General features: G+C 39.5%; 1 protein-coding gene across 7 annotated transcripts in view; it reads left to right on the forward strand.

The window, feature by feature from the left end:
* The first annotated feature begins 599 nt into the window (after positions 1–599).
* Positions 600–23,507, forward strand: part of USP33 (ubiquitin specific peptidase 33) — a 66,087-nt gene continuing 43,179 nt past the window's right edge. For 5 of the 7 annotated variants that reach the window (XM_047794349.1, XM_047794350.1, XM_047794354.1 and 2 more), the window contains exons 1-2: positions 2,525–2,545; positions 23,209–23,340. In XM_047794349.1, coding sequence (XP_047650305.1) covers positions 23,260–23,340 — 81 coding nt within the window. In that variant the 5' untranslated portion in view covers positions 2,525–2,545; positions 23,209–23,259. Of the gene's footprint in view, positions 802–2,374; positions 2,546–23,208; positions 23,341–23,507 lie in introns of those variants that run through there. The other 2 variants (XM_047794356.1, XM_047794353.1) reach the window with 2 other exon arrangements.

Here is a 23,507-nt window from a genome sequence, read left to right on the forward strand (position 1 = left end):
TTCACTGTTTTTACTGTTTGCATATCAATCACTTGAGAGAATATTAACAGATCCATGAATTAGAAGGGAGATCTCTTCCAATGCTCTAGTCACTAAGCAGATACTAAGGTTTCAATAAATATTTGATTTGATCTTGATTTTGGCCTAAGGGAAAATGAAAGCGATGACTTTCTACTTTCTAGACGTAGAAAGCGGAACACAATGATTCTCAGAGAGTCTAGGCCCGAAGAATTTGGGAGAAGAGGAAAGGAAGGGAAAGCGTTGAATTAAGTAGTCTAACATTTCTTTGTGTAAGCTCAGAAACCTGAGGTCATTCATCGGGCAGCCGTAATGCAAGTTCTGTAATGCTAATGGTCGTAATGTGATCTAGAAGAGGGGGAGAACACGTGTAAAAACGAAAGGTGCCCCAAATCTACAACTGCTCTACACGGTTCCTGTGCTCCTAGCTACTTTGGAAGCTCCATTGGTGAGAGCAGCCTGGGTCCCCCGCACCTGGACTCGGCGCCGTGACCACGCCCCGGAGGCGGGGCGGCCTCTCCCAGCAGCCCCGCCCCGCTCTCCCGCGACGCCCGAGGCGCCTGCGGCGGCCGCGGAGACACCGGAAGGAGCCGCGGCTGCTGCGGGAAGTGGCCGGTGCGGGAGGCGGGGACCCCGTGGGCTGAGCTGCGGAACCGTTTTCCGGCGCTGTATATGCGACACCGCCCCTCTCCCAGGCCAGGGGAGTAAAAGAAGAGTTGGTGGAGGAGCGGCCGCAGGCCATCGTTGGCCGCGCTGGCGGGTCCCTTGGGGAAGGCCGTGGAGGTGAGCGCGACGCTGCTGGGAGGGGCGCGGGGCCGAGGGGCGCATCGTCTGCGGCCGGGCGCTGGTCTGTGTTCTCACTCCCGCGCGGCGACGCTGTGACTGCTGTAGCGGCGTCTTTTTCTTGGTCTGGGGTGGGGGTGGTGGGTGCGCGGGCGGGTAGAAGGCCTAGGCCCCTCCAGTGCTCTGCGCTGCAAGGATGATTGGTGCCCACCCCGAGGGGGGTCGGCGGAGGACGTGAGTCGCGGGTAGATTTGAGGCGGGGTCCGCAGGGTGTGCTCCCCCAGGAAGCGGAGGCAGGAGGGGTGAGGCAAGTCCCTGCGAGAGGCTCCGCTCCTTTCCTTGGTCTCCCCATTACATCTTGCCAGTCCCTCACGGCGAACGCAGAAGATTGAAAGCCCCGCAGCGCGCTGGCTGCTGGATTCTGGTTTCGCTTTGCGGCGCAGTTGGCATGATCGGACCCATTCGTTCAGCCCCAGGGGCCCCGTTATTCGTTGTTGTCAGCGGGAAGACCTGGGTATTGTCGTCCCTGGAATTTTTCTCCGACGAATATTTGATCTTGACTTTTCAGAGGCTACCCCTTGCTGTCTGGCCATCTGCAGCTTTTGTTTGAGTCAGTTTCCACGGTGTGTGTTTTCCCAGACCTTTATTCTTACATATTTACCTACTACAAAACGCTCTTCATTTGAATACTTACAGGTTGCAGGTGGAACTGTTGGATGATTCTAGGTGTTTCGTTGCACTCACGTATTTTTAGGGTTTGCTTTCTCACATAATTGGTATTAGGCCGGGAAAATTGGGCCTGAGGGGAAAAAGACTGGCAGGAGCATAGGCTCTAAACTGACGCTGAATTTTTAACCACAAGCATTTCGACTTCTTGCTCAACAGAAGAATTTTATGTAGAATTGTAGAATTTTTTAGTTTAGTCAGATTATTTTTCTTTTAAGGAGAGCCTGTTTCAAAAACTGATGAGGCTATTTTAGTTCCGTCTCTGGTTGAGGCAGTTATATCATCTGGAAAGCTCTGACTAATGCAGATAATAGATTATTTGATTTGAACCTAATGCAAATATTATTAGCGACTTCATGCTATTAATATAAACGGGAAAAAATAGGAATCTTATTGAAAGACAATGCTAATTTTAAGAAAAAGTGGTAGTAATTGTTACATTATGCCAGGCTTTCTGTTATTTACTTTGACAGGGTTGAAAGAAAAAAGGACAGTACAAAAAATATTCCAGGAGTAAAATATCTGACCTCCTGCTGTATGCAAGAGGAATAGTCTAGTTAAGATTACTTCTTATTTTTGATTTGGTTTATTGCTCCTTTTCAATTTTTTTGTCTTTTCTGGGCTGTTTATAACCTGCCAGTAAGCAAATAACAGTGCAGTTTTAATAGCATTGGATTGTAGTAAATAATTATTCTAATCTTTATTTGAAATTCAGAGTTAAGGAGATGTCTTAGGTTTATGTATTGCCATTAGAATTCTAATGACCTTTCACATGTACAGTCTTCTCTGAGCCTTATGCCAATCCTTTTGAGTTAGGAATGCCAAGAAAAGTCTTTTCTCATGACAGAAGCATTTCGAGGTTGTGTAAGGATCAGAATTTCCTTGAAGCCGGAAGTAATCTTGCTGAACAATCTTTGATATAAATTGGAATTGATATTGGAGCGCTGTGAACTATAACACGTAGCAGGCTGTGGACTCTGCAAGGAAAATGAAGTACATAAGTGTGAAAGATTTTTTGGTGAGAAACATGAAATGTAGTCATTTCTAAAAATAAAAGAATAAGTAACAGCTTTTATATATATATATTTTTAAAAACTTTCTAAAAAAAGTCTACATGTGACTTCAGAAGCATTTTGGCAAATAGGATAGTTCCAAAAACTCTGAGGTAAGTACAGTTGATTTGTCCATAAAAAGGAGCACAAATTTTGTACAATGTAGTATATATCAAGAGAACTAATACTTAAGAAACATGTGTATATCAAAATAAATGTTCCTTTCAAAAGTTACTTTAGAAGGCTAAGGACTTCAATATCTATAAGTCTACCAGAGGGAAAAAAAAGCTCTTTGGAAAAGAAAAGAATGAAACATGGTTTATGTCCTTAAAGAATTTAGAGTCAGGTTTGTAGTCAAGTAGGGTAGTTTTTTACACAATTACAGTAAAGTGTCTTATGACTATTATAATCGGGAATTTAGGTATGAGAGACATGTGATCGAATCTTGGTAGAGATGATATTTGAGACGAATGAGCTTTGCAACGTTTTCAATGAATATTGGAAGACATTTGTAAAATGAATAGATTATTGCCTTCCTGGAAAAGTGCAAATTATATTTGAGACAGGGTAGGTAGAACATTTTGGCTAATAGTAAATTATGATTTATATGTTAGTAATAGGAGATGAAAAAGACAAATGATGAAAGACTTCATTGAAGATGTTGGGTTAGAAAAGGTATGTGAGGAGTTCGTGTTGCAGCTCAGCAGTAATGAACCCGACTAGTATCCATGAGGACTTGGGTTCAGTGGGTTAAGGATCTGGCGTTGCTGTGGTGTAGACTGGCAGCTACAGCTCTGGTTCAACCCCTAGCCTGGAAACTTCCTTATGCCTTGGGTGTGACCCTAAAAAGACACCCCCCCCAAAAAAAAAGAAAGAAAGAAAAGGTATGTGATCCACATGAATGCAGAATGAACTGTAATGGGGAGAAGATTGAGACCAAGGGCAGCTTTAGGTTAAACAAGATCTCAGTAGCATCACTTTTATGGCCCCGTGGCTCTCTGAAGTGCTATCTTTTTTTTTTTCGGTTGGCCCCACGACATGTGAAGTTCCTGGGCGGTGAGGGATTGAACCTGCAGCACAGCAGCAACTAAGCCACTGTAGTAACAGTGCCAGATTCCTAACCTGCTGTGAAGTGCTGTGTTGTAAGGAGACCCTGAGATAACATGGGTGCAGGTGAAATGCCAGGAAGCACAAGTGAGGGAGTGGGTAAAGAGTCAGGAAAGAGAAAAAAGCCAATTGATGGACAACTGGGGGCATAAACCTGTGGAGATTTTTGTAGGACAATTTGCCTCAGAATTGTCCTACCAAATGAAGGGGAGCTGGGGAGTTTTTCCACCTACTCCAAGTCCTCACTGATTGAGATTGTCCTTGAAATGCCTTAAGCACTTTCTGTTACCTAAGCTAGGATTGGGCAAGCACCTGATAGGCTGGAGAACTTAGAAGCAGAGAAGTGGTGGAGGTGGGGAGTTGTCTGGATACTATCTGTACCAGCTGCAAGGTGAGCTGAAGAATAGGGAGCCAGATGTCAACTGTATCTGTTAATAGGCATGCTCATTAAATAATCCAGGGGTGAAATAAAAGCCTCAGTTTAGCTGGAGACTTAGAAGGAATTCGAGTAGAGAGTGATGGAGAAAAGAAGGAAACAATAGAATTTGCTAACTGCTAGAGTGCAGAAAGTGAGGAGAGACTTAATGCCCCGAGGGGGAGTTCTCATAGTGGCTCAGTGAGTTAAGAACCTGACCCAGAGTCTGTGAGAATGCAGGTTTGATCTGGCCTCACTCAGTAGGCTGAGGATCCAGCGTTCCTGCAAGCTGCTGTGTAGGTCGAAGATGCAGGTTGGATCTGTTGTTGCCGGCAGCTGCAGCTCCAGTTCAACCCCTAACCTGGGAACTTCCGTATGCTGCAGTTGTGGCTGTAAAAAAGAAAAAGAAATGGCGCTAAGGTTTGAGTGTTAGATAATTACTTGTGGTTGTGGAGGGTAGACAGGTCAAATTGGTTGTTTCAGGAGAATAAAGAAATTATAAGGTGTTGAAAAGTGTTGATGAGGTAGATAGTAGATGACCAGTCATTCAAAAGGGAAAGTAGGGTGGAGTTTGAACTGTCCTGCCAGCCCCACTAGATACATAGTGTCTGGCCCATGCTTGATTGTGTTTTTGTTAAGTTAGTCTCTAAATTCCCCTGGTCTAGCACCATCCTGCAGAAAGGCAATATGATAAAAATAGGGGATTGAATGTGACATCAAATAAGACCATTGCTTACAGTTTTTGACTATTTATAAAATCCTGAAGGAGGAATTTCAGATTTTTTAGTAGAGGCATTATTTAGAGAATAAATTTTCATTTTTTTATTATCGACAATATTCTGGCGAAGGAAAAAAATGGACAAAATTTGTTAGAGTAGTTCTCATTTGATTATGGTGGTTGCATTTGTTTTTCCATGATCTTACATGTTCTGCTTAAGTAGTTTTAATGACTGCCTGATAATGTTGATGTTCTGTTTAATTTAATTACCCCCATCTTGCTCAGAAGTGACTTGGGGTGAAAATTACCATCAGCTGTTTGCACTTTATTGGAACTCTATTATATGCATTCATTCTTGTTCTCTTTTTCTCTTCCTCTCTTTCCTCCTCTCTCCCCTTCTCTTCCCCTTTCCCCTAGTGTTTGTCACAATTATTTCATCTAGATGAGGCTGCAGTTGACTATACTTTGCAGTTACTGGACGGATTTTTTTTTTTTTTTTTGGCTGTGCCCACAGCATACAGAGGTTCCCAGGCCAGGGACTGAACCCATGCCACAGCAGTAGCCAGGGCCAGAACAGTGACGACACCAGATTATTAACTCACTGAGCCACCTGGGAACTCTGGGACAGATTTTTTTTTTTCTTTATAAGAAATGCTGATTAATCTTTACAAATATTAAGGGATTTTATTTAGAATGAGGTTTCCAGATTCAGCTGTGCTTTTGGATGATTTATTGTGGCGATGTTAAGAGTAGAATCTGATTTGATGGATCACAGGTAGAGAAATCAGTTAGGAGCTTATGTAGTTCTCTTAATAGACCTAATAAGGCTCTCATTAATTAGATTGTTAAGGGTCAAAAGGACAGATGTTTTTAGGAAGAGGGAAATTAGAAGATTAGTATTAAATTTATTTTTCTTTGTTATGGTTTGAATGAAAATTAAAAATGATTAGGGGAAGAGTTATAGGACTGTGAAATCTGTGTGAAGCTTTCAAGGACTTTGTCTTTGCCAGAATATTTGTTTAAAGGACAAGAAACATAGTTCTTTATAGTTGTCATGAGCAGATTTTATAGTTTAAAAGTTTCCATGAACATTTAGTATGTTTTGCTTTAGAAAAAAATAAACTTTTCTGCTTCTTATTACATTCTTTTCATTGATACTTCCATTTGTCAGTTTTTCTGGCTTGCCTATGTTGGGTAGCAATTTTCTTCTATGGTAATTATGATCTAATTAGCTATGAGCTTATTATAATGTATTTTTGCAGTTAAAATAATTTTGAGGAGTTCCCTTGTGGTGCAATGGGTTAAGGATCTGGCATTGTCATTGCAGCGGCTCAGGTTGTTGTTATGGCACAAGTTCGATCCCTGGCTGAGGATTTTCCACATTCACAAGTGTGGCCAAAAAAAATTTTTTTTGAAACCTAAGATATAAAATAGTACAGTTGGAAGTTCCCATCGTGGCTCAGTGGTAACAAATCTGTCTAGTGTCCATGAAGACATGGGTTGGATCCCTTGCCTCACTCAGTGGGTTAAGGATCTGGCATTGACATGAGTTGTGCTATAGGTCACAGACATGGCTCAGATCCAGCGTTGCTTTGGCAGTGGTGTAGGCCAGCAGCTGTAGCTCCGATTTGACTCCTACCTGGGAACTTCCATATGTTGTAGGTGCAGCCCTAAAAAGCAAAAAAAAAAAAAAAAAACAGTTGGACTAGTCAGATTAGTTGCAGTAATGAACCAGTGGCGTAGCTTGAAACTACTGACAGACAAATCAATTTTTCTATAGTCAGAGAATCTTAGACTTTTGGGGGCAGAATGCTTTGAGGCACCTGACAATTGGTCTTGTAGCCTGTGTTTGTAGCAATGATGGGGAACATCCCACTTCCCAAAGTTTCATCTTCCATTTTTGTATAGATTTAATTGTTGAAAATCTTCACCATTGATTGGAGTTGCTATTTCTAACTTTCCTCGAATTACATAAAAAAGAATCTCACTTTTTTGGTCATAATATCCAAATAATTGGGACACATGTATCAGGTCCTCTTAACTTTTTTGCCTTCTGCAGTCTAAACATCGATACTTTCAATTTTTCCTCCTGATAGTTAACTTTTTTTTATTGAGTACTTACTGTCAGTCTGTTCTAAGTACTTTATATGTATTGAACATGTGTTATGTAACATCCCCCATCCTCCCAACTCCCAAGAGGTAGATTTTTGTAATTATCTCACTTTTACTGCTGAGGGACTGAGGCACAGAGAGGTAACTCATCCCTAATCACAAACCTAGGACACAGTGGAGCTTGGATTTGAACCTAGGTAGCCTTGCTCCCAGAACTTTATGCTTAGCCATACTTTTGTCTTTATCATAAGGTACAGTTTTCAGAATTTTAAAAAATGTCTATGGAAGGAATTCTTTTTCTGTAGGTTTTAGTATTCTTCAGAAATAAAATATTTGAGATATTAGTCTTATGAGTACAGTCTTAGTCTGCTTAGTCTAAGAGTACAGTGAGTAAATACTCTTTAATTGAAAGCTGTTGTTCTGTGATAAATAAGAATTGCACTGTTGCTTCATGCATCTTCTAGCATCTGGAATCTAAATACCTGAGACCCTTTTTTTGCTCTTTAAGCATAAAGACTCTTTGAATCCCAATATAGAATCTTAGATCTATCTTTGTTAATTTTAGCTCATCCTTCTAAAGAAGCTTTTTTTCTTTGAGAAATTATTTTCAGGGAGTTCCCATTGTGTCTCAGAGGGTAAGAATCTGACTGATATCCACAGGAGTGCAGGTTCGATCCCTGGCCTTGCTTGGTGGGTTAAGGATCCAGCATTGCCGTGAACTGTAGTATAGGTTGCAGACACAGCTTGAATTTGACATTGCTGTGGCTGTGGTGTAGGCCTGCAGCTCCAATTCGACCCCTAGCCTGGGAACTTCCATGTGCCACAGTGCAACCCTAAAAAGACCAAAAAAACCCCACAAACTTATTTTTATAATTTTATGGAGTTCTCTTGCGGTGCTGTGGTTTTAGGATACGGTGTTGTTGGTGGAGTAGCTTGGGTTGCTGCTATGGCTCAGGTTAGATCCCTGGCCCAGGAACTTATACGTGCCATAGGTGTGCCCCTAAACCCACACAATCTGTTTTTATAATTTTATAATTAGATTTCATTAGCCTGCCTTCTGTGTCTTTATCTAGATTTTTGCTAAAAATATTGAGCAGTTCTGCCACCTATTAGTATAGACCTTCTTCTGGATATATATATATATATATATATATATTTTTTTTTTTTTTTTTTTTTTGTCTTTCCTAGGGCTGCACCGTTGGCATATGGAGGTTCTCAGGCTAGAGATCTAATCAGAGCTATAGCCACCGGCCTACGCCAGAGCCGCAGCACAACTCGGGATCCAAGCCGAGTCTGCAACCTACACCACGGCTCACGGCAACGCCGGATCCTTAACCCACTGAGCGAGGCCAGGGATCGAACCTGCAACTTCATGATTCCTAGTCGGATTTGTTAAGCACTAAGCCACGACGGGAACTCCTGGATTCATGTTAATCTTCTATATAGCTAATAAATTAGCCACCAGTTCTCCTGACATAAATATTTTTCCAGTCACATGATTCTGGTTCTTTATAAATAGCTTTACTTTTTAGAATACACTAGATAATGGAATACACAGTTTTTCAATATTTAAAAGTATAGGTTACCAACTATGTCCTGATACATAACAAATATTAATAACATGGGTCCCTATGCTTTTCCAGTATTAAAATTTGAATATATGCTATTGTTATTGGGATGACAGGGTCATAATTTGGGTTGAGCCATAGCCACTGTAGAAGCAACGCCGAGTAGTTATGTTGTGAGCCACACGGGAAGTCCAGGGTCAGAATTTGGGACCTGAAACTTGGAGATTGTCCTGCTAAGATAGCCTCCCATCCCCTTAAAAGTAATATCGTCAGAAGCAGTTCTGAATCTACAGAAGGGTAATTGAGTGCTGCCCCCCCCCCCAAAAAAAAATTGTACATCATACAGCATGAATGCAATAATTTCAATCTGGAAGGTTTTTTAAGTTGTTATTATCATCATTATGGCTGAGGAAATTTCAGATAGTCCAGACATGAGTTCCTGTTGTGACACAGTGGAAATGAATCCAACTAGTATCCACGAGGATGCCAGTTCGATCCCTGCATTGCTGTTAACTGCCATGTAGGTTGCAGATGTGGCTCGGATCTGGCGTTGCTGTGGATGTGGTGTAGGCCAATAGCTGTAGCTCCGATTTGACCCCAAGCCTGGGTGGGAACTTCCATATGCCTCGAGTGCGGCCCTAAAAAAGCAAAAAAACCGAAAACCAAAAAAGCAAACCAAAAAAACCCCGAAAAGATAGTCCAGACAGGGTAGTTGGAGAGAAAAGTTGCCTGATAAAAGATGGCAAAGGTAAAGACAAATTGAGGTCAAATTGCTCAATTCCCATGCAAAGTTTGAAATTTTTTGAGCTACCTGGTAATTTCCAACCTGTGAGCCACAAGCTTCTATAGGAGTCTCAGAGTTTTGTGGGATCTACATTTGAACAAGTAGTGTTTTCATATATAGCTGTTGTTATTTTTACTGCTTTCATGTGCCTGTCTTTTCTAATGTCTAATATCTATCTCCCCTGAACACATTTTCAGACCAGAATGAAAGCACGCATGCCTCCTTTCTTTTGGTGTACACTTTTGAGAGGTAATCAAAGTAGCCAAGGACCACTGTTGTCTTACCCTTCTATATCTGAATCTCCTATTGTCAATAAATCTTTATCAAAAGAAGGAATGAAAGAATGATTTTGTTACCATAGTAAATTAACTGAGTAAAGCTAGGAAACTAGAAAGAATGTTAAGTGTCTTCTATTTTGATAGTGTTGTATTTAATACTGAAAAGCCTTGATACAAATTGTTAGCTTTTGTTTGCATGGAATAATTCTCATTAAGTTGGTTAAATACCAGAAAGTTAATAGCAGAACAGAAAACTTATTTTAGTTTTTTTTCTTAGTCTCCCTTTCCTCTTCTCTCTGAGGCAATATTTCGAGTACATAACCTTCAAGGCTTTTACACTGGATGTTTATATCCAGATAAAACGTGCTGTCATGAATGTTCTTAATTTTTACTATATTGGTATCCTAGAGAACATATCATTCTGCATTAGTAAATAAAACTAAGAGAATTCAGCACCCATATTTAGGGATTAAGAAAATAAAACCAAATAGGACCTGGGGATTAAAGCTAAAACAGTAATTAATGGAGTCGGAAACAAAAACAAAAACAGTGGACAGTATAAATCCAAAAGCTGGTTCTTTGAAGGACCAATGACTTAGATAAACCTCGTATAGAAGCAAAAAGAAATTTTTAAAAAAGAGTAAAAATGTGCACTCTTAGGAATGAGAAAGGAAAAAAATCATAGATATCCAAATACAAGAAAACTTAATGGAATCTTATGCAAACCTTCTGGAGAATATTACATGTTATGCCATGATGCCAAAGTTGAAAATCAAGATAAATGGATAATTTGTAAATATACATTTAGATAAAGTAATATGTGAATAGAAATTAGTAAAATTGACCCAAGGAGTAAAAAAAATTGGTCAGTCCTGCTCAAGGCTATTGAAGATAGCATAATTTTGACCCAATAGAGTATATTACAAGATCATTAGTATCAAATCTGTTAATATAGGAGTTCCCGCCATGGCACAGTGGTTAACGAATCCGACTAGGAACCATGAGGTTGCGGGTTCGGTTCCTGCACTTGCTCAGTGGGTTAAGGATCCGGCGTTGCCGTGAGCTGTGGTGTAGGTTGCAGACGCGGCTCAGATCCCGCGTTGCTGTGGCTCTGGCGTAGGCCAGAGACTACAGCTCCGATTGGACCCCTAGCCTGGGAACCTCCATATGCCGCAGGAGCGGCCCAAGAAATAGCAAAAAGACAAAAAAAAAAATCTGTTAATATAATATCAACAATGAAACAAGACTATGGTAAGTCTCAGTAGCTGCTAAAAAGGCATTTTCTTCTTCTTCTTCTTCTTTTTTTTTTTTTAGGGCCATAGGTACAGAATATGCAAGTTCCCAAACTAGGGGTTGAATGGGAGCTACAACTTCCTGCTTATAACACAGCCACAGCAATGCAGGATCTGAGCCATATCTGTGACCTACACCACAGAGCTCTCGGCAATGCTGGATTGTCAACCCACTGAGTGAGGCCAGGGATTGAACCTGCACCCTCATGGATACTAGTCAGGTTTGTAACCACTGAGCCACAAAGGAAACTCCTAAAGACATTGTCTAACTAATGTATATTGTAAGTCAACTATACTTCAATATTTATTTGTCTTTTTAGGGCTGCACCCTCAACATATGGAAGTTCCCAGGCTAGGGGTCCAATCGGAGCTATAGCCACCGGCCTTCGCCACAGCCACAGCAGTGCCGGATCCTTAACCCACTGAGTGAAGTCAGGGATCGAACCTGTGTCCTCATGGTTGCTAGTCTGATTTGTTTCCACTGAGCCATGATAGGAACTCCTATACTGTAATTTTAAAAAAGGCCATTTCTACTTTTTAAAATGGAAGTAAATTAAGAATAGAAGGAAATTCTACAAATATCCCAAATGGCAAAACCATTAATTTAAGGATCGTGACTTGGATGCTTACAGTCACCTTTATATTCATGATTGCTTTTGAGTTCCCGCTGTGGCACAGTGGGTTAATATCTGTTGTTGTTTCTATGGTGACATGGGTTTGATCCCTGGCCCAGCACAGTGGGTTAAGGATCTGGCATTGCTGCAGCTATGGTGTGTGTCACAGCTGTGGCTTAGTTCTGCTTTGGGCAGGAAATCTATATGCCACAGGGCAGCCAAAAAAGAAAAAAAAAATTAAAACAGTAAAATTAAGTAACGGCCCTAAAAAAACAAATCTTTACCCTCTATTAAAGAGTCTTTTTTTTTTTTTTGTCTTTTTGCCATTTCTTGGGCCGCTCCCGTGGCATATGGAAGTTCGTTCCCAGGCTAGGGGTCAAATTGGAGCTATAGCCAACAGTCTACGCCAGAGCCACAGCAACTTGGGATCTGAGCCGCGTCTGCAGCCCACACCACAGCTCACAGCAACGCCGGATCCTTAACCCACTGAGCAAGGCCAGGGGATCGAACCCGCAACCTCATGGTTCCTAGTCAGATTTGTTAACCACTGAGCCACAACGGAAACTCCTCTTTTGAAGAGTCTTTAATTGTGAAGATGGTATTACAGTTCAGTGGGAAATTAGTATATTATATAATAAATGGGGCTAGTGCAAATGCTTGCCCATCTGGAAGAAAATACAATTGAACTCTTCACACTATATATAAAATAGATAACCTGCAAAGACCTACTGTATAGCACAAGGAACTACACTTAACGTTTTGTAATTACCTATGAGAGAAAAGAATCTTAAAGAGCATATACGTGTATGTACACCTGAAAGTAACATAACACTGTAAATCAACTATACTTCAATTTAAAAAAATGGATTCCAGTCTTAAACTCCAGGTAGAATAGAGTCTTATTAGAAAAAAAATTAAAGTTATTCTGCAGCTTTAGATCTGTAAACTAGGATGGAGGAAACCTTAAGATTAGAAACTTAGGAGCTGTTATGAAATGAAGAGTTGTGTTTGATTATATAAAAATTAGAGCTAGAAGTATATGATAAGAAAGTTAATAATAGTATTGACACCAAGGCATGTAGACTAATGGAATAACAGAGCTCAGAAACAATGCTCACATGTACGGTCTTATTTTTTAAAATCTATTTTGAACTTTATCGATGTATAATTGACAAAAATTGTATTATTTAAGGCATACAATGTCGGTTTCATATAAAAGTATACTGTGAAGTAATCACTACAATAAGCTAATCAACATTCATTACCTCACACAGTTACTTTTTTCTTGTCATTCCCCCCTTCCTCTCTGGCAACCACCTGTTCTCTGTGTCTCTGAGTCTGTTTCTGTTTTGTTTTTTAGATTCCACATATAAGTAAAATCATACAATATTTGTCCTTCTCATTCTTATTTCATTTAGCGTAATACCCTCTAGGTCCATCCATACTATTGCAAATGGCAAGATTTCATTGTTTTTTTTAAATGACTGAGTAATATTCCATTGTTTATATACATCACATCTTCATCTGTTTATCTCTTGATGGACGCTTAGGTTGCTTTCCTGATTTGGCTTTTGTAAATAATACTGCATTAATATAGTGGTGCACTTGGAGTTCCCGTCATGGCTCAGTGGTTAATGAATCCAGCTAGGAACCATGAGGTTGCAGTTTCGATCCCTGGCCTTGCTCAGTGGGTTAAGGATCTGGCATTCCAGGAGCTGTGGTGTAGGTCACAGACGCAGCTCGGATCCTGAGTTGCTGTGGCTCTGGCTTAGGCCGGCAGCAACAGCTCCGATTAGACCCCTAGCTTGGAAACCTCCATGTGCCATGGGTGCAGCCCTAGAAAAGACCAAAAAAAAAAAAAAAGAAAAAAGAAAAAATAGTGCTACATATATATTTTTGAATTAGTGTTTTAATTTTCTTCATTAAAACTCAGAGTGGAATTGCTGGATTATATGACAGCTTTTTTTTATTTTTGGCTGTACCTGTGGCATGTGGAAGTTCCCAGGCCAGGGATTGAACCCCCACCACAGCAGTAACTAGAGCTAGACTAGTGACAATGCCAGATATTTAACTGCCTGAGCCACTAAGGAAATCCTGATAGTTTTTATTTTTTTGAGAAACTTCCATGCTTTTTTCCGTAGTGGCTGTACAGCCTCACCAACGGTACATAAGGCCTCTCTTTTCTCCACATCCTTGCCAACACTTGTTTGTGGCTTTTTGAAAATAGCCATTCTGACCAGTTGTGATATCCTGTTGTGGTTTTGATTTGCATTTTCCTGATGATCACTGGTGTTGAGCATCCTTTCATGTGTCTGTTGGATATCTGTTAAGTCTTTTTTGGAAAATGTCTATTTAAAATGCCTGTTTTTCACAGACATGGAGAACAGACTTGTGGTTGCCTGCTGAGGGGAATAGAGTGGAATGACTAGGAGTTTGGGATTAGTAGATGCAAACTTACATTTAGAATGAATAAGCAATGAAATCCTACTCTATGGAACAGGGAACTATATCCAGTCTTTGTGTTAGAACATGTGGTAGTTGTGACAGAACATGATGGAAGATAATATGAGAAAAAGAATGTATAGATATTTATGACTGGGTCACTTTGTACAGCAGAAATGGACACAACATTGTGAATCAACTAGAAACTAGAAACTAAAAAACTAAACTATAAAATAAAAACTAAAAAAACTAAAAAAAATTTTAAAAGCCTATTTTTTAATCAGATTGGTTTTTTTTTGATGTTGGGTTGTAGGAGTTCTTTGTACATTTTGAATATTGACCCCTTATCAAATATATTGTTTGCAAATATATTCTCTTGTTTGGTATGTTGACTTTTCATTTTGTTGATAGTTTCCTTTGCTGTACAAAAACTTTTGGGGGAGTTCCTGTCGTGGTGCAGTGGTAACGAACCTGACTAGTGTCCATGAGGATGTAGTTTCGATCCTTGACCTCACTCAGTGGGTTAAGGATCTGGTATTGCTTTGGCTGTGGTGTAGGCCAGCAGCTACAGCTCTGATTCGACCCCTAGCCTGGGACCTTCCATGTGTTGCAGGTGCAGCCCTAAAAAGACAAAGCAAACAAAACTTTAGTGTGACGTAGTCCCACTTGTTTATTTCCATTGCCTGAGGAGACTTATTCAAAAAAATATTGCTAAGAACAAAGTCAAAGAGTGTAAGGCCTATGTTTTCTTCTAGGAATTTTATAGTTTTAGGTCTTACATTTAAGTCTTTAATCTATTTTGAGTTTATTTTTGCATGTGGCTGTCTAGTTTTTCCAGCACGCTTTATTGAAGAGGCTGTTATTTCTTCATTGTATATTTTTGCCTCCTTTGACATTTTAACTGACTGTACATGTAAGTATAGCTTTATTTTTTTCTCTGTTCTGTTCCATTGAGCTATGTGTCTGTTTTTATGCCAGTATAATGCTGTTTGATTACTGTAGCTTTGTAATATACTTTGAAATCAGGGAGCATGATACTTGCAGCTTTGTTCTTTCTCAAGATTATTTTGGCTCTTTGGAGTCTTGTGCATTTCCATATACATTTTAGAATTACTTCTTTTAGTTTTGTGAAAAATGCCTTTGGTATTTTGACAGGGATTGCTTTGGATTTGTAGATTCCCTTGGGTATCTTTTAGCAACATTAAGTCCTTTTAACAATATTAAGTCTTTTAGTCTGTGAGCACAATATATCTTTCCATTTATTTGTGTCATCTCCAGTTTTTTTATCATTTTCTTATAGTTTTTGAATACAGTTCTTTTTCTTCCTTCATTCCTAGTTAGTGTTTTTTTTTTGTTTTTGTTTTTTTTTGACTTTTTGTCTTTTTGCCTTTTCTAGGGCTGCTCCTGTGGCATATGGAGGTTCCCAGGCTAGGGGTCTGATCGGAGCTGTAGCCGCCAGCCTATGCCAGAGCCACAGCAACGCGGGATCCGAGCTGTGTCTGTGACCTACACCACAGCTCATGGCAACGCCAGATCCTTAACCCACTGAGCAAGCCAAGGATCAAACCCATGATCTCATGGTTCCTAGTCACATTCGTTAACCGCTGAGCCACAGTGGGAACTCCATTCCTAGTTACTTTTTGATGCTGTTGTAAATAAGATTGTTTTCTTAATTTCTTTTCTTTTCTTTCTTTCTTTTTTTTGTCATTTTAGGGCTGCACCAGCCGTATATGGAGGTTCCCAGGCTAGGGGTAGAATTGGAGCTACACCTGCCCACCTACATCACAGCCATTGCAACGCCAGATCTGAGCTGCATCTGTAACCTACACAGCTCATGGCAACACTGGATCCTTATCCCACTATGTGAGGCCAGGGATCGAACCCGCAACCTCATGGTTCCTAGTTGGATTCGTTTCCGCTGTGCCATGACAGAACTCCCTTAATTTCTTTTTCCGATCATTTTTTGTTAGTATATAGCAACAAATTTCTATTTCTTATATGTTAATTTTGTATCCTGCAACTTTACTGAATTATTCTAACAGTTTTTCAGTGGTGTCTTTAGAATTTAATAAAATGGCAAATCTAGAAGGCTATAAAATTCATGAAAAGACACTCAATTTCGCAGGTTGTCAAGGTAATGCAAATTAATCTCATGCTCTACTGACTGAACTAGCTAGGTGCATCAAGGCAATGCAAATTAAAATACTAGTGAAATATATTGGCGTTCTCGTCATGGTGCGGTGGTTAACAAATCCGACTAGGAACCATGAGGGTGCGGGTTCGATCCCTGCCCTTGTTCAGTGGGTTAAGGATCCGGCGTTGCTATGAGCTGTGGTGTAGGCTGCAGACACGGCTCGGATCCTGCGTTGCTGTGGCTCTGGTGTAGGCTGGCAGCTACAGCTCCGATCAGACCCCTAGCCTGGGAACCTCCATATGCCATGGGAGTGGCCCAAGAAATGGCAAAAAGACAAAAATAATAATAATAATAATAAAACAAAATAAAATACTAGTGAAATATAACAATATGCCCATCAAATGACAAAAGTGAAAAAAAAAAAAAACTATTGCTAGAAGAGAAAATGGTGTTACTGTGAAAGAAATGGTATTTCCTTATGAGTGGAAATGTGAGTTCTTATAGCATTTTTGGAAAGTAATCCTGCAAAATCTGTTTTTATAAACTGGCCTATGTAATACAAATATGAATACAATGGCCCATCCATTATATGTGTTTTTTTTTTCTTTCTTTCTTTTTAGAGCTGAATTTGAGGCATACGGAAGTTCCTGGACTAGGGGCCAAATCAGCTGCAGCTGCCAGTCTAGGCCACATTCAGAGCAGTGCCAGATTTGGCAACGCTGGATCCTTAACCCACTGAGTGAGGCCAGTAATCAGACCTGCATCCTTATGGATACTAGGTGGGTTCTTGAACTACTGAGCCACAACAGGAACTTGGGTTTTGTTTGTTTCGTTTGTTTGTTTGTTTTTATGGCTATACCTGCGGCAGATGGAAATTCCTGGGTTAGGGGTCATATTGGAGCTGCAGCTGCAGGCCTCTGTCACAGCCACAGCAGTGCAGGATCCAACCTGCATCTATGACTTATGCCACAGTTTGTGGCAACATTGGATCCCTAACCCACTGAGCGAGGCCAGGGATTGCACCTGCATCTGCAGGGACACTCTCTTGGGTTCTTAATCCTCTAAGCCACAACAGAACTCCCTACATGGATTTTTTAATTGCAGAATACGAAAACAGAGTGTCTATTATTAGAAGAATCGATTGAATAATTTATGCAATGTATGCATCCATGTGTAGATGCACTTCATGTGTATCCATGAAATATTTGACCTAAAGGGATGGCTTGTAAAGTGTTGACAAAGATGGCCATGTATGTCTCTTTATCTGTATTTGTGTATGATCTATATGAATATGGAAAAATAATGAAGCATACATGCAAGTTGTATAATACAGGTATGTTGGTGATAAATTCTTTCAGCTTGTGTAGGTTTAAAGAATTTGGGGTTTTTTTTTGTCTTTTTTTTTTTTTTTTTTGTCTTCCGTATGGTAGTTGCATATGAAAGTTCCCAGGCTAGGGGTTGAATCGGAGCTATAGCTGCCAGCCACAGCCACAGCCACACTGGATCTGAGCCAGCCCTATACCACAGCTCCTGGCAATCCTGGATCCTTTCATCTTCATGGATCCTCGTCGGGTTCGTTACCTCTGAGCCATGATGAGAACTCCTGCCTTTGTTTTTGCAAGATGTTTTCCTAGGTAAGGAATTCTAGGTTGACAGTGTTCCTTCAGTAAACCATAAAGATGTTGCTCCTGTGCCTTCTGGCTTACATTGTATTTAGTATACATTATGGGTCTTTGGGGGTTGCTTTTAAGATTTCCTTTGTATTACTGGTTTTCAGCAACTTGTTCTTGCTATGCCATGGTATAATTTGTTCTTATGTTTATCTTGTGCCTCAAGGTTGTGTTGCTTCAATTTGGAGGTTTTCAGCTTTCATCACATTTAGACTTTTCCACCTAGCTAAGTGATGCTCGTATTTAATTTTCTCAATTTCTATTTCAGTTTGGATAATTTATTTTGCTGTGTCTTTAAGTTCATTACTGTTTTTCATTGTCTTACCTACTTTTATCTCATCCATTGAATTTTCCACCTCATATATATATTTTTTAACATCTAGAAACTTGATTTGGTCTTTTTTCTGTCTTTCATCTCCCTTCTTAACGTATATAACCTATATTCTATTGTCTGTGTTATTTTGGGCCTCTTTTTTGCTCCCCACTGTGGGTCAGATTTTCTTTTGTATGTGTTATAATTTTTGATTGGATGCTAGACACCTTGTCAGGTGCTGGTTTTTGTCATTCCTTTAAATGTTCTTCTTTGTTCTGGGACACAGTTAAATTCCTTGGGAACAGTTTGATCCTGTAATGCTTGCTTTTGAGCTTTTTGAAAGCAGAACTAAAGTAGTCTAGGGATCATTTTTTTCCCCCAATACTGAGGCAGTACCCTCCTGAGTACTCTCTTTTATTCTCTTTGTATTATGAAATCATTTAATGCTGACTGGTGGAAACAAAAACGGGTCTGTATTGGTTTTGAGAATTGTTATACCGGCTCCTTTCCAGGAGTTCTTACCCCTGCTTAGGGTAGTTTAATCATATGCACATACTCATCAGTACTCAGAAAACTTAATGGTAAGCCCTTTACAAATCTCTGGAGTTCACTTGCTCTCTGTTCAGTTCTTCTGTTACTCTGCCCTGTAAATTCTTGCAACTTTGGCCTCCTGAATTTTCAATTCTGTCTCTTCAACTCAAAGAGACCACCAAAATCTCTCTGGGTTTTCTTCTATCTGTACTGTGGCCTAGAAATTCTCTCCAGGCAGTAAATTGGGGCACTCATGTAATTTTTATCTTCTTATGAATCTGTCTTGCACTCCCTGTTGTCTGGCTACTGAAAACCATTATTTTATATATTTTTGTCTTGTTTGTTAGTTATTTAAGATGAGAGGGTATACCTGGTCTCTCTATTACTCCATTATGGCTGGAAGTGGAAGTAATTGGATAAGAAGGAAGAGGGAAGAGATATCTAACCACAAAAAGAAGTGAGAAGTGGGTAGGAAACCTTCCCCCATACGTAAATTTAAAATGGAAAATATTAACAAATTTTTTAACCTTTTAGAAGATTATAATTGATTTACAGTGATGTGCCATTTGCTGCTGTACAGCAAAGTAACTCAGATATACATTCTCTTTCTTAAATTATCTCCCATCATGGTCTATCCCAAGAGCCTGGATATAGTTCCCTCTGATGTACAATAGGACCTCATTGCTTATCCATTCTAAATGTAATAGTTTGCACTGCTAACCCCAATTACACTTCCATCCCTCTCCTCCCCCCACCTACCCCCACCGTTGGCAACCTCAGTTCTATTTATGTCTATGAGTCTGTTTCTGTTGTATGGTTAGGTTCATTTGCCACATTTTATTTATTTATTTATTTATTTTTCTTTTTTTGGTCTTTTTTTTTTTTTTTTTTTTGCTATTTCTTGGGCCGCTCCTTCGGCATATGGAGGTTCCCAGGCTAGGGGTCAAATCGGAGCTGTAGGCACCGGCCAGAGCCACAGCAACGCGGGATCCGAGCTGCGTCTGCAACCTACACCACAGCTCACGGCAACGCCGGATGGTTAACCCACTGAGCAAGGTCAGGGACCCAACCCGCAACCTCATGGTTCCTAGTCGGATTCGTTAACCACTGCGCCACAACGGGAACTCCCATTTGCCACATTTTAGATTCCATAAATAAGTGATATCATACAGTATTTGACTTTCTGAGTTACTTAGCATGAAAATCTCTGGTTGCATTCATGTTGCTGCACATGGCATTATTTCATTCTTTTCTATAGCTGAGTGGTACTCCATTGTATGTATGTACCACACTGTCTTATTCTGTTCATCTGTTGATGAACATTTAGGTTATTTCCATGTCTTGACTACTGTGAACAGTGCTCCTATGAACATATGGCTGCATGTATCTCTTTAGAATTGTAGTTTGCCCAGATATATTCCCTGGGGTGGGATTGCTGGATCATATTTCTCTATTTAGTTTTCTGAGGAATCTCCATACTGTTTTCCACAGTGGTTCTATCAATTTACGTTCCCACAAGTTGTGTAGGAGAGTTCCATTTTCTCCATACCGTCTTTGGCCCATTTGGGTAGTTTGTTTTTTTGTTGTTCAGTTTTGTGTGTTTGTACATTTTGGAGATTAAGCCCTTGTCAGTTGCATCGTTTGCAACTATTTTCTCCCATTCTGTAGGTCACCTTTTCTTTTTTATGATTTCCTTTGCTGTGCAAAAAGCTTGTATGTTTGGTTAAGTCCCATTTGCTTGTTTTTGTTTTTATATCTATTGCCCTGGGAGACTGACCTAAATAGTCATTCAGTCATGAATTATACAAATTAATTCAAACATTTGTTTACAAACATTTGTATAATTCATGTCAGACTCTGTTTTGCCTATGTAATCTTCTAGGAGTTTTATGGTGTCATGTCTTATTCTTAAGTTTTTAAGCCATTTTGAGTTTCTTTTAGTGCATAGTATGAGAGTGTGTTTTAGTTTCATTGCTTTACGTGCAGCTGTCCAGTTTCCCTAAAACTGCTTGCTGAAGAGATTTTTTTTCTCATTTTATATTCTGGCCTCCTTTGTTGAAGATTAATTGAACATTGGTGTCTGGGTTTATTTTTGGGCTCTCTGTTCTGTTCCATTGATCTGCATGTCTGTTTTTGTGCCAGTACCACACTGTCTTAATTACTGTTGCTTTGTAATATTGTCTGAAGTCTGGGAGAGTTATGCCTCCTGCTTTGTCTTTTTTCCTCGGGATTGCTTTGGCAATTCTGGATCTTTTCCATATACATTTTTGGATTATTTGTTGTAGTTCCGTGTAACAATTTTTTTTTGCTTTTTTTTTTTTTTTTTTTTTTTTTTTTAGGGCCACACTTGTGGCCTATGGAGGTTCCCAGACGAGCCATGTCTGCAACCTGTACCACAGCTCATGGCAATGCCGGATCCTTAACCTACTGAGCAAGGCCAGGTATTGAACCTTCATAGTTCTTAGTTGGATTCGTTTCTGCTGAGCCGTGACAGGAACTCCTGTTTAGCAATTTTTTTAAGTTTAACTTCATGCTCTGAAAGTCAGGACATGGCATACTTAATATTATGTAGTATTTTAATATTTAGAGATAAAAACTTATTCAGTATTAAATATCCCAGTGTGATTCTTCTTGTATTTTGTACATTGCAGTAATTATTGGACTTAACTGTTTGATTTTATAGAACCCTTTTGTTTAGTGTGCTTACTATTGTGTTAATACTTCAGCATATTTATAACTTTTTTTTTCTGTAAAGTTCCTTAGTTTTTTTTCCTAAATGATGTTCTCAAACCCTAAAGATGAATGAAGGGCATGAAATGCGCTATTAATAAGAATGTGCAGTCCTCAAGTTCCCTTGTGATGCAATCTGGCATTGTCACTGCAGTGGCTCAGGTCACTGGTGTGATGTAGGTTTGATCCCTGTCCTGGGAACTTCTACACACTATGGGTGTGGCTAAAAGTGAATAAATAAATAAGAATATGCAGGCCAGAGAAGACCTGGAAATTCTTACTGAATTGGATTTGAGACTTTTACTTGGAAGCCACTCACTTAAACCATTTGTAAGACAATCTATGCCTTGAATGCTATATATTAGTTCTGTGGTTCATGAGGCTTGCAGTGGAGATAGGTAAAATTTTATAATGTTGTAGTACACTGTGATGTTTTAGAGGAAGTTCAGTGTATTGGGATTGCAAGATACTTTGCCTTCTGTTTACTTTTTTTTTGGCTTTTTGGCTTTTCGTCTTTTCAGGGCCATACCCAGGCACATGGAGATTCCCAGGCTAAGGGTCAAATCGAAGCTACAGCTGCCGGCCTACGCCACAGCCACAGCAGTGCAGGATCTGAGCCATGTCCGTGACTTATACCACATCTCACAGCAACGCCGGATCCTTAACCCACTGAGCGAGGCCAGGGATCAAACCCGCCACCTCATAGTTCCTAGTTGGATTCGTTTCCGCTGCATCACGACAGGAACTCCACCTTCTGTTTACTTTAATGGAGTCAAGGAAACTCCTGAAGAATATTAGGAAAATTATAAATGCTTAGGGAAACTACCTCAGTCTTAAAACTGATTGTCTCATAGTAGAGGGAGGTATGAAACTCTATTGGTTATATAAAAAAAACTCTATAAAGGGATGGCACAAAATGCCTAATAAAATTTTGTGTTATGTGCAGTATTATGTGCTACACGCATGTACTACCACATTTAATCCTTAAAATACCTGGTAAGTTAGGTTTAACATTCTGCACTTACTGGTATCCTCAGGTCTGACTTTAGAGTCCTTGACTCTTACGCATGAGATAAATAGGTGGATTTAAATCCTGGTTTGCCAGATATTAATAATGTGGTCTCAGCGAGGTTTTCCCCTCTTAGACTTATATAGATGAAAATAATATTGGTGCCTATCTCACGGTTGTTGAAAGGATCACATGATAATATGGTTCTCAACCTGGGACTTGGTCCCCTAGAGAACATAATCTTATACTACTTAATGACATTGGTTATCAAAGCTCAGAGTGGTAGTGAGGGTATTTTGGCATCTAGTGAGTAGAAGGAATGTTGCTAAATATCCTACATTGTACAAGACAGAACTCCACGACAGAGGATTATCTGGCCTGAAGTGTCAGGGGTGCCGTAGTTGAGAACCTCTGATATAAAGTGACTATCCTAGTTTATTGCTAGGATACCAAACCATTTCATTTATACCATCAGTAGGGGCTGCTGCTAAGTGTGAGAATGAAGGTTTCCATTTGAATTCTTTTCTTTTCAATTCCTATTCTAGCCTAAGAATCTTTTTAAAAGAAAAATAAGAGATTAAAAATGCTTAAATTGAATAACCTTACTTTTTCCCTTTTATTTACCTCTAAAAAGAGAAATGGAAGGAAGGGGGAAAACTGGCAAAAGTAATGGAGAAACAAACTTAAATTGACTTACAGCTATCAATTTTAGTAAAATGATTACTTAGTAGAGAAATTTTCTGCATTGAAATTAACTTCCATTTTGAAAGTAACCTAGGTGTATTTGAGAGTAGACTCTTTTGTAGGGCAAATTTGTTCATATGGATGCCCCTTATTTTATCTTTTATTTTAATAATTAAAAAAAAATACTAGCACTTTAAAAATTAACTTTTCTGGCCAATTTTCTTATAGGTATTACCTCATTTGGAAAGCCTTGAGAAACAGGAAAACATTTCTAACAAAATGTCAGCTTTTCGAAGTCATTGTCCACATTTGGATTCAGTTGGTGAAATAACAAAAGAAGATTTAATACAAAAATCTCATGTAAGATAGAGGGCTTTTTTCCTGCCTTTAAAAAATCATAATCATTTTTCTCCTAAATGTGTTTTTTATAAATTACTGCAATATTCTATGTTTATGAATCTCAGTTTTTTATGTATTATCTTCGTGAACATATGTGTTTGGCTGGGTTAATATAATGGTAATGTTTT

This window comes from Phacochoerus africanus, chromosome 8 (genome assembly GCF_016906955.1).
Source record: "Phacochoerus africanus isolate WHEZ1 chromosome 8, ROS_Pafr_v1, whole genome shotgun sequence".
Classification (NCBI taxonomy): domain Eukaryota; kingdom Metazoa; phylum Chordata; class Mammalia; order Artiodactyla; family Suidae; genus Phacochoerus; species Phacochoerus africanus.